This window comes from Tetrao urogallus (genome assembly GCF_951394365.1).
Source record: "Tetrao urogallus genome assembly, chromosome: 2".
In the NCBI taxonomy this organism is placed as follows: Eukaryota; Metazoa; Chordata; class Aves; order Galliformes; family Phasianidae; genus Tetrao; species Tetrao urogallus.
The window spans coordinates 105,387,628-105,406,106 of NC_136814.1; the positions used below are offsets into that span (position 1 = coordinate 105,387,628).

The 18,479-nt window shown below is 42.2% G+C and overlaps 1 protein-coding gene across 1 annotated transcript in view; it reads left to right on the forward strand.

Moving 5' to 3' along the window:
* The window catches only part of MSRA (methionine sulfoxide reductase A), a gene marked incomplete at both ends in the record, with an annotated part of 265,675 nt that overhangs the window by 153,403 nt on the left and 93,793 nt on the right, over positions 1-18,479 (forward strand). The window contains one exon of the mRNA XM_079550033.1: positions 2,289-2,393. Coding sequence (XP_079406159.1) covers positions 2,289-2,393 — 105 coding nt within the window. The remainder of the gene's footprint in view (positions 1-2,288; positions 2,394-18,479) is intronic.

The window sequence follows — 18,479 nt, forward strand, 5'->3', positions numbered from 1 at the left end:
GAGGAAAAGAAGCAAACTGATTCTTTGAACTTCTGGATTAGTCAGAGCAGACAGTGTTGACAAGATATAATTGCTGCTTCAATTGAGAGGAAAGTAATGCCTCTGTTGTTTTGAAGTTCTTGAAGAAACACTCATGTGGTCTGAAGCTACTTGTCTCAGACAAACAATTTGCTCCTGAATGACAAGAACTTTCTCATGGTTCACATTGGCTTAAAAAAATAATGAAGTCGGAGGCCGCTCCTGAATCTTTTTAGTTACATGAGGTGGGCTTGCAAAATCTGGACGCATCGTTGTCCGTTTGCTCTCCTTTATCTCAAGCAACAATAAAAAGCCCAAGCTGGTCTTCAGCTAAGGGAAAAAAAAGAAACACTGTTATTTTCCCTGATAATCCATGTTAAAACATGGAATTTAGAATAAATTCCTTCCCTGACCTAAGCTGGCCGTCAGTTTGCACCATTCTACAGGAAGACCATTTCACTTTACTATCAAGCCAACTACCTGTGACTTTCATTTTTATCCTACTAAATGTAGGATCCTTTTCAGTTACCTGCCCTCAAAATTCACCTTCAGATATTGGATTGCTTCAGTTGTTGATTTCAGTAGGCACGGTGCATGCGGAAGAGGAATGGGGCCATCGTTTGCCTGGACAGTATCCTGGTGGTCAGGATGACATGGCTTTAGCTACAGGTTACATATAACTTGTACTTTTTTGCCTTTTAATTGCAGGGAGCTTATCTTTGCTGTATTGTCAAGCACACTGGACAGGAACCAAATTGATTTTATCAAAATTTTCATTACAGGTATCCCAGATGTGTCCCCTTTTATTTCTCTGTGTTCTAGACTAAATTTAATCCTACTCTTTTAAATCCCCTTTAATAGCTAGCCCACCTGCCTGTGTGCCTCATTTAAGTTTTCTTCTTTTCACATGCCCCAATTAACTGATGTAATGCTGTCTTACCTTTCCCTCTGACACCTCTTTTGTATGTCCTACATCCTTTGCATTTCCTTCCACTACTATTTGTTTTTTTTTCCTTCAAATTTCCCTTAGTACCAGATTGGTGTTTTCACTGAACATTCCCCAGTAACTTATAGACTGATTTTTCTTGTTTGGTGGCAGCTGATTCAGAACCTCCCAGTAGGCCAGACTCACCTGGTTGTTGCACTGCATGAAATTCCAGATGATTCTGTTGAAGTCAGCTGAGTAAAGCTGAAATTTATGCTGGTGAGAATGACAGGAAAACCTGGCGTAGTTTGAACAAGTAGCCTATTTTATGCCCACCTAAAAGTCATTCTGACCATCCAGCTTACTGTGGTTGATTAGTTCCTTGTTATGCTTTAACTGGAGAATAGGGTTGTTGTTTTTGTTTTTTTTTTTTCTTTCAAATGGAGATATTATGGCAACAAAAATGCCTACATTTATAAATTTTTGGCGTGTGCAGCACTCAGTACCATGGACTCTCACCTTGCAATGCCTGGGTGTTCAGCAATCTGTTAGTTTTTGCTGTGGAAAGTCATGTGGCCAGATACTTCTCCTTTTATGAACTTCATCTTTCAATAATATAATAAAGGATGAAAGAATTTGGGCCATACAATAACTGGAAAACAGGAATAATGTCTTTTAATGTGAAGTAATCCCTGATTGCCTTCCTTGAACTTTATCTACTGCCACGAAGTTCAATTAGGAGCTCATTGACTCTTTCTGAGGCCCATTGGGAGCAGTGTGTTGGCGGATATAGAGTTTGGAATTCGTTGTATGATCTTGTGTAAACACGCCTTTGAACTTAGCCTTCATTATCAATTATTTCATCTGTATCTTACCTCATTGCTGGTGAAGCCCAGCTTCCTACTGCCAGGACAGTGTAGGTGTTGTATTTTTCATGTATTCTTCATATGCTTTCATATTTTAATATTCTGGTTAGAATACTTGATAATATTTTACTAATTGTCTGGCACAAGTATACAAGAGACTTATTTTATTTTATTTTATTTTATTTTATTTTATTTTGTTTTTTTTTTTGCTGAAACTTGATAACATCTGCAAAAATATCACTGGCTTACCTTATTTACACTCTGGCTGGTTTATTTCATGATGGCCTTGTCCAAACTTGTAGATATCATAGAGCTAGTATGTACATTAAACATTATGTATAAGAAGCTCATGCCTTTAAAAATACATTAAAAAAAATAAAAAGGGAAATAAGGATTGTGCTTTTGATCTCAATATTAAAAAAAAAATGGGTATGCAGCAGCTAATTCTCACTAATAGGATCTGATTTTTGTCTTTCAAGGTAGAACTGGCCACACGGAAGCTGTACGAGTGGTATATCAGCCAGAAAACATCAGCTTTGAGAAACTGCTCAAGGTCTTCTGGGAGAATCATGACCCGACACAAGGTAGAGTGATGAGTGAGCCAGTATTTAATTATCTTACTAATTACAGCTGGGATAATTAGTGTTTGAGCTGCATGGAAGAGATGAACCTTGAAATCACACTGGAGCTTGAGAATATGATTGCAGACGTTTATTGACAGAGAAAGAGAGGAAGAGAGAGAATGAGAGTACAGAAACTCACAATACCCCTCCTCCTTTACAGCTGTCTGTGCTGGGAAAATTCCCACAGAGAGACACAGCAGACAATAGAATTTTTTTTTTCTCAGCTTTGATTATGACAATTTCTTCTGTAATGCTATCTTTTGTCCCTTAATTTGAAGCACAGTTCTTTGCAGCTTCAAATGTGGACGTTCTAGTTTTTGCTGAGAAAATTTATACTTTGTAAAATAGATTTTTTTTTTGCTGTATTTTCCGATGGCAGCGAATATACTTTTTTTTTTATGATTAGCAAAAAAAATGAACAAAAGATGTCAGAATTGATACGCTGAGTGGAGCATTCTGGCTATTTGCTTTCTTCGAACCTTCCGATTTATCTCTCTTGGAAGAGATTTCGTGGTGACTTTATACACATCTGTGCAAACATAAATGGGAAACTGTGCTGGGAACACATTGTACATGTTTATATAGTCTCAATAAGCATCATGCTTTCTACCATTTTCCAGAAATATTACGCTCAGTAACTCATTTCAGTATTTTAACAGCTATCATAATTATGCCACTTGTTACCACATCTGGTAACAAAAAGCACAGATGATACCTACAGAATGGGGCACCACCCTGAGAGTCAGTAATGCTGAAAGGGATCCAGGGGCTTTTGTGGATTAAGTGTCTTCCACTGAGCCCAGAGTGCAGCAGAAAGACAAAAAATTGCTATTGCAGCTCCTGCCTGTGTGAAAAGGGAAGCCCCAGTCAGGTCGAGGATGCTTTCTGGAGGCAGCCAGTAAAATCTCATGGATTTGTAAACAAGGCTGGAAAAGACCACTAAGATCACCAAGTGTCAGCCCAGGATCACCATGCCCTCTAAACCAGTGTTCCTAAGTGCTCTATCTACCCTTTTCTTGAACATCTCAAGGGATGGTGACCCCACCACCTCCCTGGGCAGCCTGTTCCAATGTGTTGGAACCACTCTCTAAGAAGAAATGTTTCCTAATATACAACCTGAACCTCTTCTCATTCAGCTTGAGGCCATTACTCTTGTCCCAGTGCTGTTACCTGGGAACAGAGGCTGTCCCCCACCTCACCACAACCTCCTTTCAGGAGCTGGAAAAACCAATGAGGTCTCCCTTGAGCTCCTCTGCTCCGGACTGACCCATCCCAGTGTACTCATCCACTCCTCCTAACACTTAGGGTCTATGTTCCAGTCTCTTCACTGCTTTGTTGCCTTTCTTTGAAAAATTTCATGTGGTTTCTGTGTTGACCTACCAAGGATTATAGAACAGGAAGAGGACACCTTCAAATGTCAAACATCATTGTGAGATTGACAGTCCAACCACTGATGGACCATGACAAAATCCAATAGCTGGACATTCAAGTTTGAGAAGTTTCACCTCGGAATGAAATAATTTTGCAGCTTGCAGTGTAATTAAGCACTGGTTTCTTTTTCCATCACTGTCATTTCAAGACTTTAAAATGAGATCATTTATCGTTTGAAAGAGGAGCTCGATTCAATTCCTGAGAAGCTCTGCCTATGTGTGGTGGCAATGGCATGTACTGGGATGTGCTGATTTATGTGCCTGCTTGATCAACCCCTTCCTTTCTGTTTATGATCAGAATGATGTGCTTGCACCATCCTTGAAACACTAGCTCTGAGGCTATACCTGTCTTCACATCATTCTTCAGGGCCTTTGTGGTTTGCTTGTAGGTTTCAGTAAGGAATTTTACCCCATCCTACCACTGGTTAGTTCTAGTTTTGTTCTTTTTAATTTGGATTGTCAGCAATTGGCCATAACCTGGCCTCTTTGTGTTTTACTCATCCATTGGATTCATCCCAATTGCCAGAGCTAGGAACCTAGCCTTCCAGAGCAGCATGAGGAATGGATCTCTGTTGATATACTCAGGGAAACTACCACCTAACCAATTCTCTGCCACTGCTGTAGTCTTGCCTTGGACTGTGTTTGGTTGGTCACTGCATGTGGCACAGATGCAATAGCTTGGTCTCTAAAAAGCTTCGGTGCATTAGGTTGGCTGAAGTACGAGTACTGGGCATAATGTAGTAGTTGTGGTAAATGAACTTAAGATTCCTTCTGACTTTAAAACAAAATAATAATATCTTTGTATTCACTTTACATCCTCACGTAACTGAGGTTCAGAATAGTTCCAGTCAGTGCTTTCGGAAGAAGGTTGGATGCTGGCAGATGTATGATTCACTTCTTGATTTCTGGCAACTGAGGAAACATCACCTAATTAGCCCGGGCACAGAGCCACACTAATGTGACCGTATTCCTTCTGGGATGTAAGCTAATATCTCTGCATGATGCTGCAGTGTGCATACCCAAGTCATTCACAGCTACCTCAGGAATCTGTGTGGCTCTGTGGTGCCTGGTAGAAACACAGCTAAGCCTTCATTAGGAGGAAGTGTTTCACCCAGAGGGTGGTGAGGCACTGGAACAGGTTGCCCAAGGAGGCTGTGGATGCCCCATCCCTGCAGGCATTCAAGGCCAGGCTGAATGTGGCTCTGGGCAGCCTGGTCTGCTGGTTGGCGACCTGCACACAGCAGGGGTTGGAACTGGATGAGCACTGTGGGCCTTTGCAACCCAGGTCATTCTGTGATTCTATGATTCATCCTAGCTTGACTCAGTAGAAGTTCCAAGTGGTTCTTTTGTAATAATTTGCAAAAAGCAAGAGCATCACTTTACCTGCAGAGATGATAGCAGTCACTGAAGCCTTCTTGTGTTCCAGACACGGCTGATGTGGGCAGATTGCTTTACCTGTGTATTTTTATGATTGCTTAATGCTAAACTCTGTTCAGTGTCTCTGCAAAGCTCACTACATCTCTATGGCCTTTCTTGATTTGAGAAAAACTAAACCACTAGTGCCCAATTTCAAGTTTCTTTGTCCTGTGGGATAGGGATGGTATGCTGTGTTTTTTTTTTTGTGTTTTTCAAGTTGTGGCAGTTAGCACTAGAAGCTTGGTAAGGTGGAATTATTTCTTCATCTTTTTTGCACCCGCTCCCTGCTTTTATCTTGCTATGAGGAACGTGGTTTTCTGTAAAGATACAAAGTGAGAATTATCTCTCTGACCTGTGATATTTTTCTTCTTTCCTGAAATTCAGCTATGTGCAAAGTCTTATTTAGCCAGCCTTGCGGGAATGCAGCTCAGTCTGTCAAAGGGAAGGCTTTTGCTAAGCAGTTAAATTAGAAAGATTTCTTATTCATGAAATTCAGCACACTCCTTGGATGAAGCCAGTGTCTCATACAGCCAGCAAGTGCTGGACTTTCTGAGTATAGTGCTCACTCAGAAATAGAAAAGCTTTGTCTGTGGCACTGCCTTATCTTTCCCCCAGAAGTCAGGTTAATGCCATTTAAGCCCTCGTATCCCCCAGCGAAACAATGGACTGGTCTAGTTGTCCCAGTGTCATTAAACATCAAATATGGAAATATTCACTTGTATTGTTTCAGATTCACTTGCAATTAAGGATCTTTCAAGTATCGATCTAGTTGGCACCAACTTGCTAAAGGATACAGACGGGCAGTCCTATCATTCATTGTTGAAAAAGCATATTAATATTCAGAAGTTCCTGCTTTCCAAGCAGTTGGACCTCCTGCCTTCAAGATGAGGCAGACATCTCACTGGGATTCAAGGTTTCTCTGGGAGGCAGCCTGGCTCTTGTTTCATGGAGCTCTTGAGTCTGAGTATTATACAGAAGACTACTGAAAAGCAAGAACCTTTGATCAGTCAAACAGCCTGTGAGTTGAAAGAGATTCTCCCAGGTGAGCATCTCCTAAGTGTGGGGCCCTGATAAAGTCCTCCTCGACTATTAATTTAGGCTGTATTTTATAATTCATTACATTCGGGATACTGAAAAAGCAACAAACCCTTGAATTCTGCCAAGTGGCATATGGTTGTCATCTCTGTTCAGCCTCTACTGCACAGATCAGCATTCCTTCTCTCCTAGGAATAATCTTATCCATAACGGGAATGCTCTACACAACTCTAGAAGTGCTTGAGGTGGTTGCTTCTTTGTGGCTGATACAGCAAAAGAGGGTGAGTGTCCTATGCTAAAAATACTGCTGGAGAGTCTTACAGCTGTCTGCTTTGTGCATCGCTTTGTAGACTTACAGAGGCACAGAGCAGATTCCGTACTGCCCTGCTTTTGCACCAAAGGTGCCTTTCTTAGAGCCATCTCCTCCAAATTGCATCCTTACAATGGATTTGCTGGCACCTCCATGCTGGGTGTCCACTTTCAGCCCATCAGTTTGTGTTGTGCCTCAGCTTGTTTTCATGTTTTCTGGAAGCTAGTTTTTGACCTGTCTGGAGGATGCCACGTCTTTCTTCGTGCTGACACTGAAAGCCACAAAATTCTCTGATCAAGCTGAAAAGTAACCCTGCATGAACTGAAATGTAGCTTTGAGCCTGAACTGTCATTGCCAGAAGCACAACTGCCAGTGAAACTGCCCTTCTGGCACCAGCAGTGCCTGCCAATGTGTGAGCCAGTTGGGAAACCCAACTTTACTTATGTTCAGGGAAGAAAATGTCATATTTTATCTAATCAGAGAGTTTGACTACTCTGAGGGGAGTCAGAAACAATTTCTCCAAGTCTCTGGAAACATCTTTATGATATTGGAGGAATCAGTTTGTCATGGTGCAAGCAGGATGACTGTTAAGCATGATGCTATTCATAATTATGTTGATCCTTTGGAAGATTGAAGTCTGACATGTGTTAGAGATTTCAGCTCAATCTGAGGCAGCTTTAAAGGATGATTCTTTGTTGCTTTCATAAAATCATGGAATCACAGAATCATTCAGGTTGGAGAAGACCACTAGGGTCATCAAGTCCAACCAATCACCCAGTCACCCTTATGACTGCTACCCCATGTCCCTCAGAGCCGCATCTCTACATCAATAGTCATACATTTTTTCTTAGCAGAAAAAAAGCCCAAATAATGTTCCCTCCTTGTGAAGACATACCTGGAGCAAATGAAAAATCCACTCGTCTCCTTTAGTACCTTCCTCTCTTGAAAACTTTATGCTTGTTTCAGTAGTTCTGCTCCTTGTATTTATCAAGTGTATCCAGTGCTTCCCAGCTACTACAGTTCTCAATTCTCTCTCTGTACACATATCCTATTGTCTTTCATTGCTGCTTCTGGCTCCTGTTTGTATTTCTGGTAGCTGAAGTAGCTGAGGGGAAGGCAGGGCCCAATGGCCTTAGCAGCCCTCTGACACAAGGGTGTAGGGCAAAGATAGCCATGGCCATCGCTGCCTAAGAGCTTCTAGAAAATGACTTTTACTCATTCCTTGAGTATACAGAAAACCAAAGCTAGCGGTAAGTAATCTCATTCGTCCTTTCTGTCATGAAGAAGTCCTTATCTTGCCTGTGTTTGTCCAGGAAATGTAAGCAGAACTGATATTTTTCCAGCAGTTAAGGACCATCTGTACTACAACAAACTCATCACCTGCCAGATTCATTCAGAACATCTCTTAGTCCATAAGTCTTGTGTATCCACGATAAAGAAGAGATGTATGAGCTGTTTCTCCTCCCTGTGACCTTCCAAACAGTTTGGCATTTAGCCTTAGTGCTGATACATGAATTCTCCAGATTAATATCTGGTTTTCGTTGTGCTGACCCGTTTTAGTTGCAGAGGGTATATTTATTTCTCACCAGTTTTGAAGGACTGTACTTTTTTTAGACATCACATAAGGAATCTATCATCTGCAAATAATTAAAATTAGACACTGGAAATGACATTGTATTGCTAATGAGCAGATGTGTCTACTTACACCAGTGGAAGAACAGCTGTACACATAAAAAATGCTGCAGCGACCCTAAACTAACATTATGTATTCTGCTACAGGCCTGTAACTTGATTTAGAGATTGAAGGGGAAAAAAATCTCTCCATGTAAAATATATTCATTTTTGACTTTTTTTTTTTGATTTCTGTGAATCTCTTCCCTTTATAATTTGAATGAAATCTTCGAGTCTCAGATTGATGCACAAACACCTTTGCCGTCTACTTCAGATGTAATTAAAAGCCCTGATAGTTTCAGCATTATCACAAGCAGCAGAAACACAAACCTATTGTCACCAGGCACATTAAATATATTCAAAATATAATTACAGACCCCCTCGGGAGCCATTCCTGGTCCCATACTCTTCAATATTTTCATTAATGACTTAGAAGATATAGTGGAGAGGATACTAATTAAATCTGTGGTAAAGACAATGCCAGTAGGCTCTTGGAGGAAAGGAATAAAACCCAGCTCTGGGTTGATAAATCGAAAAAGCCGTGGAAATTGATGTACTGATACTCAGTGATGATAAATGTATATTGGTTCATGCAGGACTGGATACTCAACAATGGGAATATGGAATATATTCTAATTTCTGCTCTTACCTCAAGGAGGAAAGGTTTAGATTGGGTCTCAGGGGGAAGTTCTTTACCAAATGAGTCGTGAGATGCTGAAACAGGCTGCCCAGAGAGGCTGTGGATGCCCCGTCTCTGGAAGTGTTCAAGGCCAAGTTGGATGGGGCCCTGGGCAGCCTGGTCTGGTGGAGGTTGGTGGCCCTGCATGTGGCAGGGGGTTGGAGATTTATGGAGATTATGGAGATTAAGGTTGGAGGCAGCCTGGGCTGCAGTGAGCACGCCCTGGTTAAGTTCATGATCTCAAGGGATGTGGGCCTGGCAAAGAGTGGCATCAGGACCCTGAACTTTGGAAGAGCAAACTTTAAGGTGCTCAATGGACTGTTGGCCAAGATTCCCCGGGATGCTGTCTTTAAAGGCAAAGATATTGAAGAGAGCTGGCTACTCTTCAAGGATGCCATTGTGAGAGCACAAGAGCCCTCCATTCCTATGAATAAGAAAGTGGGCAGAGGAGGTAGGAAACTGGCATGGCTCAGCAAGGACCTGCTGGGCACACTGAGGGCAAAGGAAGGTGCGTATAAGCTCTGGAAGCAAGGCTGTGTCACCTGGGAAGAATACAGGGATGTCATCTGGACCTGCAGACGTGGGATCAGGAAAGCCAAGGCGCAGGCAGAACTGAACTTGGCAAGGGACATGAAAAACAATAGGAAGACTTTCTACAGGTACATTGGCCAGAAGAGATGGGTCAAAGCTCGTGTGCCTCCTTTGGTAAATGTGAAGGGAGAACCGGCTTCAATGGATGAAGAAATGGCTGAGGTACTGAATGAGTTCTTTGCCTTGGTCTTCACTGATGGCTAGGATTCCAGTATTTCTCACGTCCCTGAGCCCTGCATCCCTAAACCTCTGGGTGGGGACCAGGGCAGTAAATCCCCCCCACTGTAAGGGCAGAACAAGTCCGAGACCGCCTCATGAGACTGACTGTGTACAGGTCTATGGGCCGGATGGCTGCATCCCAGGGTTCTGAAGGAGCTGGCTGAGGTGGTTGCCGAGCCGCTCTCCATCATATTTGAGAAGTCGTGGCTGCCAGGTGAGGTCCTGGGTGACTGGAGGAAGGGTGACGTCGCTCCCATTTACAAGAAAGGGAGCAAGGAGGACCTGGGGAACTACAGGCTGGTGAGTCTCATCTCTGTGCCTGGGAAGATGATGGAACAGATCCTCCTGGACGACATGCTTGATCACATGAGGGATGAGTGTGTGATCCGAGACAGCCAGCATGGCGTCACCAGGGGAAGGTCATGCTTAACCAATCTGGTGGCCTTCTATGATGGAGTGATGGCATCGGTGGACAAGGGAAAGGTGACTAATGTCACTTACCTGGACTTGGGCAAGGCCTTTGACACAGTCCCCCACCACATTCTTATCTCCACATTGGAGGGATGTGGATTTGATGGGTGGACCACTTGAGGGATAAGAAACTGGTTGAAAGGCTGCAGACAGAGGGTGGTCATCAATGGCTCTGTGTCCAGGTGGAGGCCGGTAATGAGCGGCGTCCCCCAGGGGTCTGTCTTGGGACCGGTGCTCTGTAACATCTTCATCAATAACATCAACTATGGAATCGAGTGCATCCTCAGAAAGTTTGCTGACGACACCAGGCTGAGTGGTGAGGTTGACATGGTGGAAGGAAGGGATGCCATGCAGAGGGACCTCAACAGGCTAGAAAGGTGGGCCTGGGTGAACCTGATGAGGTTCAACACAGCAAAGTGCAGAGTTTGGCACTTGGGCTGGAGGAATCCCAGGCATCTGTACAGACTGGAAGGAGCGGTCCTTGAGAGCAGCCCTGCAGAGAAGGACCTGGGGGTCCTGATGAATGAAAAGCTTAACATGAGCCAGCAGTGTGCTCTTGCTGCTTGGAAAGCAAAAGCAAATGGTGTCCTGGGCTCCATCAGCAGAGGGGTGGCCAGCAGGGACAGGGAGGTGATTGTCCCCCTCTATTCTGCCCTTGTGTGCCCCATCTGGAGCACTGCGTCCAGGTCTGGAGCCCCCAGTACAAGAAAGACAGGGAGCTGTTGGAGAGGGTCCAGAGGAGCCACAAAGATGATCAGGGGACTGGAGCAGCTCCCCAGTGAAGACAGGCTGAGGGAGCTGGGCTTGTTCAGCCTGGAGAAAAGAAGGCTGCGGGGTGACCTCATGGCAGCCTTCAGTACCTAAAGGGAGCCTACAAACAGGAGGGGAATCAACTCTTTGAAAGGGTTGGTAACAGCAGCACAAGGGGAAACGATTTAAGTTGAAGGAGGGAAGATTGAGGTTGGATGTCAGGGGAAAGTGATGTCAGTACCTCACCTCACCACTATGACAGTGATGAGGTGCTGGAACAGCTGCCCAGAGAGGCTGTGATGCCCCGTCCATCCCTGGAGGTGTTGAAGGCCAGGTTGGATGGGGCCCTGGGCAGCCTGGGCTGCTATGAAGTGTGGAGGTTGGTGGCCCTGCGTGTGGCAGGGGGTTGGAGCTTCATGATCCTTGAGGTCCCTTCCAACCAAGGCCATTTGTGATTCTGTGATCCTTGAGGTCCTTTATGGTCCACCAGCTATTTTATGATCCTATGAAATCTCACTGTTGGGACGTATTTGTCTGGTGTCTAACCATCCCTCCAGCAACCAATTTAGTGGTCTCCTGTCCATAATCTCTTCATACATATCTGTGGTCTATACTTTTTGCGAAGCAAGTAACAAAAATACTCTTTGTCAGTAATGCTTCACTACTGTTGCACTTTGAGAATGCAACTTCTTTTCTTTCAAGAACTGAAATGCCTAATGATGTGCTGTTCCCATTTTTTGTCCTTCCTCCAGAACAAAATATGCATTAAAAATACTTATTATAAGGCTGTTTTGCGTCCCCAGGAACTTCAGCTGACATGACCTTATTTGCATATTATACTCTTTTTATCCGTATAAATTAGAATAGACTTTTTCTGACCTAAATTTCCAGTTTAGTAGCTGTTGTTTTCCGTGGCACAGTGAGAAGCTGAGATTTGACTTTGCATCTTTTTTAATGAAGGGAAGCATTAGCCAGTGTTGTGCTTGCTGAGACTGCTGAAGAATTTGCATTATGAAGTGAAGCAGTTCTGGCTCAAGGGCAAAATTCCATCTGGGTTCTGATTTCTTCTTTGCTTTAAACTACTAGTGGTTTATTTCTTTCATTTATGACAACAATGTGTTATCCAGTTTTCCAGAACTACTAAAAGCAAACTTTCAGTATTGCTGAGTAAAATGGTACCTTGAAGATAAGAAAGGCCGTGGTATTAGTCTTTTATTCCATTGAGGGTAATGTGGTGACTGTTATGCCACAGAAAACATGTATCTACCACTCACCTGAAGGAATTCCGTTTGTTTATGATTTCTGTATCTGCTAAGAACAATTTTGGAAAATGCATCTGTTCTATTACAAGTTTCCTTAGGGATTGGGGCTTGATGATCCTTGAGGTTCCTTCCGACCCAAGCCATTCTATGATTCCTTGAGATCCCTTCTGCATCAGTTCACAATTGCGGCGTAGATGTGATTGTAACAGAGGGGAGGAGGAAAGGAAGAGTAAGGGAATATTCGTTTTAATTCAAGTTTGTTTATTTGTTCAGTGAGTTCTTAAGGAACATTTGGACTTCTCACTGTTCGAGTGTCATCATTAGCATTCAAATTTCAAAGGAATCGAAGTGCATGCAGTGTGAATAATGGCAGCTACTTCTGCATTTGCATTTACAGTATTAGAAAAGGGTAAACTATGGCCTTTTTCCTGCAGAATTTTGTGATGAACGGTTCCAATGTTTGTACAATTAAACAGAATTAGAACAAAATGAAACCAAACATTTCTTTTCTTCTTCAAGTAACCCACTTGTGAATTTACTGCACTTGGGTCTAGAAATCCGCGGCACTGAAGCGTGGTATCATTAATCATAGTTTATGGTGATTATTAGTAGGCTTTTAATCTTTGTTTTCATGTATAATTAGGTACAAGAGGTCAAAGCCGACTCTATTCTAAACAACGGTATTTTCAGTGAATGACTGTTTTTCTCTGCTTGCAATTTTCTCTTGCATATTTATAAGAGCATACTTGTCTGTATTTTAAGAGAGCAGTGTCCCATGAGTTTATCTGCTGATAAAAGCAAATGACAACACTGTAATTTTTATTATCTCTAATTATTTTTATTACTATTGCAGTAACACCTAGTGGATCATAGCAGGTTTAGATTAGAAGAGATTTAGAAGAGAAAGGAGAAGGCACATGAAGAGAACAATAACAAATCTGTGAGATCCCACTGCTGAGCTCTGCTGAGCTAATTCCTGATCAGAATTTCTGCATTTCTTAGTTATATTTGCTTGCTTTATCAGTAGTTGTTCAGCTTTTTGTAAGCATTACAGCAGTGTGAGTCCATGAAGAACGGGGCAATGATGGCCCAACTCAGATGTCTAAACAGAGATATCTTTTGCCACACCAGAACCTGTGTGCATTCTGCCTGTCAGCAGTGCTTTAGAAAATGTGGGGCTCCCATATGCCTCACATCATGTCCTCCAGGCTTTTGCAGATATCTCTGCTCCATGCATTTATTTGGTGTTGAATACTACCAACTTAGGTTGGATTTCCCTGGCCAGCATAGACATGTCAGGTGGAATAAAGCTTGAATTAGAGCCACATAGATATAGATATTTCCATGGAGCTTCCATGGCTGATAATGGAAATCTAGTAACATGGTGGACTCACCTCAACCACGTGTGTGCGGTCAGTTTTTGATTGTCTAAGCCTGGAAGCTTAATTCCAGCTGCATCAGTTGCATCAAGAATTGCTGAAAGTTATGGCTTTCACTCCTGCCCCAAATTCATCCAGCCCTGAGAAAGATTTTTAAGAGAAGGCATCTCTGATGGGGCCTAATGTCTGTTTATGACAGAAGTCTAAAACCTTTCAAAAACTAATCATATAACTTTTAATGACAGTTAAGCAAAAAAATTTGTCTGCCATGAAGGATGACTCGCACATATACTCTCCATTCCACTTGCCTGTTCTGTGCACTAGTGGTAAAGGTGTATTATCAATTAATAATTAGAAATGGATTAAAGTTCCCGTTCTCCAGTAGCATTCAATTCGTTGTGACACTCGTTAATAATTAAACTGTGGTTTTACGTGGGCTCAGTTAGATCATCCATTTCATTCACAGGTCAAAGAGCATTCAAAAATGCATTCGAACAATGTTATGTCTGATTTAAATAATAATTAAGCATATAGGGAAATCCTGACAAGGGGAAATGAAAAGTTGAAGGAGGGAAGATTTAGGTTGGATGTCAGGGGAAGTTCTTTGCTATGAGAGTGGTGAGGTGCTGGAACAGCTGCCCAGAGAGGCTGTGGATGCCCCGTCCATCCCTGGAGGTGTTCAGGTTGGATGGGGCCCTGGGCAGCCTGGGCTGCTGTGAAATGGGGAGGTTGGTGGCCCTGCCTGTGATGGGGGGATTGGAGCTTCATGATCCTTGAGAACCCTTCCAATCCAATGCATTCCATGATTCTGTGATTCTGTGATTCTCTTTCAAAGCCTTCATTCGGACTTTCTAATTGCGTAAAATGTTTGAACTATCTTGAGAAGCAATCTTCATACCTATAGAATAATAATGCTATAAAAATAAGGAAAGAGAATAGATTAGAGACAGATCCCCAGTGAGTATACTACTGTTACTTTGCTTTGGTTGCAGCAGTGTGTTGGCCATCAGTGATGGGAATAGATAAGGTTTCTTGTTGCATCAAATTATGAATCGTGGCAGCAATTCATCCCATTTCCACAGAATGTTATCACTAAAAATGAAGGAGTGTGTTCTCCTGTGTGTCCATACTTTGGGGCGTGCTGCGGCATTGATGATGAATCTGTCATCAGAAAAGATTCTCTTTAAGTCTACAGCTTCTGTTATTTCATCCAGTGAGTGTTTAGAGGCTGTTCTTGACAAAGATCATTTACACCAGCGCTGGCAATCCTAAGGAAGTATTCTGTGATGCCTTCATCCTTGGAGATATTCAGAATGGAACGCAATGAGATCATGGGAAGCCCGCTTGAACTGACACTACTTTGAGCAGTGGGGTTGGACTAGAGATGTCCACAAGACCCCTTCCTACACCAGCATATCCCCAATTCTATTTTAGCTTTAAACATGCACCAGAAAACCTGGCAATCTTGTGACTTGATAAAGATTAAAGAAAAAAAAAATGCCTGTCACCAGACATTTTTGCAGCTGAAGCTATATTTATGTTTTCATTTAAAAAACATTGTAGACATGATGATCTAAGTACACACACAAGTCAGAATTTATAGGAAAAGCTTTGGTCCCAAACCAAATGGGAAAGACCAGAACTGCAGTATCTTTCTTGACACTGAAAACCTCCAGTACTGAAAGCTCTGGAAAGCTCGTTTCCTATTGATAGTACGTTCCCCTTTAATGTGTACAAACTCATTATTGGATTGTAACCTTCTGATGAAGCTCTTTCATATCTCATTTATCCTTCCCGTGCTCCAGCACCTTGAAATTCATCAAGAACTCTCAATCCACAGCGCAGTCACTACCTTCTTTTCTATTAACATTTTTCTCCTTTAATCATATGCCATAAAGAGTTCTACTTTCCCTTGGCAACTTTTAAACTGTATGGATGTAATCATTACAGTGAGTGATGACATCAAGCCAGGGTGACATGGCGCAATTGATTTTTACTAAATAATTATATGATGAGCTGGAGGAAGGAGTTATATTAGTGTTAACTCAGCAAGCATTGATTGGGGGAAAGAAAATGACTAATCAGTATATCAGCTTTCTGTGGGTCTAAGAAAATAAGTGACGGCTGCAGGAAAGCCTATAAATCTCAGGGAAAAGAAAAAAAAAAAGAGAGATAAAAATAAGAGCTATGAACTGCCCTTTAAAATTTCACTAGGTGACACAGAAGACAGTAACAGACCTCAGTCATTTATCTCCATTTTGCTTGGGATACTCTGTGAAGAGCACGGTTGACTAATGATGCCATTACTTTTTTTTATTATTTTTAAATGGGGAGAAGAGAAGAAGTGTTGCACAAGTATTACTTTTCAGTCATTAGAGGGTTGAGTCTTCAGAAGAAATTCCTGATTTAGCCAGAAATAAAGTATATTTTGCATCATTCCTCCATAGGAATATACTCAAAAATCACTGTTTGGAAAGATTCTGTATGTTTGCAGGGAATTTTCCATTTCTAAAGGAAAAAAAAAAAAAAAAAAAAAAAAGAAAGGGAAATACATGTTGTTATTAATGCTTTGGGTTTACCTATTTCTTACTGCCTATAAGATGCCCGGAAGTTAGAGAGGAAGGACAAGCACCACGTAAGAAGCATCTCAATACAAGTTCAAGCTTGGTGTGATAGCAGGACAGCTGCTTTAAAGGAGCAACTCTTTGGCCAAGAATACATAATAACTTTCACAAGGTGTAGAAAATGTGGAAGTGAAAGCACTGACCAGCTGCATAGAGGCAGGGATGCTTTCATGTGTTCTGATCATCCAAATCAAAGAAGAGCTGGTACTTGCTACTTTGATACCGAAAGAAAGATGGGAGACCCAAACTAAATCTAAGCACTACCCAGGTGCTTCAGGTGATATCAGATTGTTGGTAAGAGTCATTTAGAGTCATTTCTTTGACTGTTTTCTACGTTTTGGGAAATGATGATTTCTCTAGTGGCAATCTATATGTGTACTTTCATTGCATGGCACTCTCAATCTTTTGCAGAAACTGAGGTAGCACTACAGCTGCCATTCCTGTGCTCACAAATTTCTGTTTCTCCTACTTATCAGAGGTGGTCAGAGCAAGCTCTTTGAGAGCAGACAGCTCTTTGGGGCATTTCTTGATTAATTGGTATTCTAATCTCTGCTGGCACAGCGGAGAAATTTTATGGTCTCCAGAGCGGTCCAGACTGTGAACCACTGAGATGCTTGGTCAGCCAAAGTGAAATTCCTAAATATGATCTGTGCCCAAGATTTAAATACATTTAGAGCTCCAAACGCCTTCATCCATCCTGGTTCTCCAGAGACAAGAGCTTACAAAGACTGGCTAATGCCAGGTACTGGGCTTTGGGCTTGTGCTCTTTGGCATCATGCAGCCTGATCCAAAACCCATGTAATTTTCTGTCTTGCCAGAGGAATGCAAACTCTGTGCTTGTCTATCAGTTCTAAAATCAGCCATTGTACCTAAGCATCCCTTTGATGGGAGAATTTTAGTGTTGTCTTCAGCATGAAAGCTGATTTTCTTTGCCTCAGGTATCAACAGCAAGTGCCAGCCTTTTGACTCCAGGATGTATTTGTTCCTGTTACTGATGGATGTGTTCCTCATCTCCTGCTCAGGGAGACAGATATTTGCATTTCAGCCAGTCACTGTCTTACAGCCAGATGAAACAGAGTGATCTTGCAAACTTTGGGCTGACCAAAGGGGTTCTGGGTGCTGTGGGACCAAACATGGAGCTCAAGGACTTGTCTCTACTCTTCATCCTCTTGCACCAGATAAGAAGCAGGTAAATCACCCAGGTTGTAGCTTCATCTGCTTCGTAGCAGGGATATTGGGTACCCCTGAAACTCTGCCGGGTTGTCTTTAAACGTAGAATTTCAGATCTTCACAGTGAACAAGCCCTCCTGACAGTGACAGAGCATTGACACAGGTTACCCAGAGAGGTTATGGAGTCTCTATCATTGGAGATATCCAAAAGCTGCCTAAACATGGTCCTGGGCAACTTGCTGTGGGTGTCTGTCCCTGCTTGAGCAGAGGCTGGACCACAGATGGCCTCCAGAGAGCCCTTCCAACCTCAGCTGTTCTACAGGTCTGTATTAATGCTTACAACAGGTTTATAAAGAGCCCAAATCCAGCGCTCCTTTTAATTGCTCCTAAGAAAACAACAGTAGATAATCAAAAATCTACAGGTGACAAACCTTAACACTGGTAAGAGTGCATAAGAAACCTGTGAAAATTGCTGTCTGGATCTGTTGGTACCACCAACGTTGTAGAATCTTAAGTAGACGTCTGTACTTGTAAGAGGCAGATGGATGGAAATATCCACCTAGGTCTGGCATGGGATTTAAAAATGGAAGAAACAAACGTCTTCAGGTGTCAGCATGTAAACTGTTCCATAAACAGTGTCTTTGGAGCATCGTTTGGTTGATGAATGTAGTTCAGTAGTTGGCTATCTAGATTTACTTTTAAATATATGTCATTACAGAGTTATTTCACTTATGTTTTATGGTTGTGTCTGAAAGTTTGCAAAAAAATTGGAAACTTCTGAAATTGTACAGTTGCAGAATCAATCGTTCTCTCCCAAAAAAACAATATGAAGAGGTTTGTGATGGTCTTACAAGGAATAGGAGAGTCAGGAAGGGCCATAGCCAAGTATGGATATCTCATTAAAATGTATGGATTAAAAAGTGGTCCTCTTTTGAAGTTTCAGTGGATTGCAGGATGTGTATAGCTTGCAGTTAATTCTTCTACTCTGCAGCAGATTCTTCTAAATGCTGTTGTTGCATACAGTTGCATATGTAGGTTGA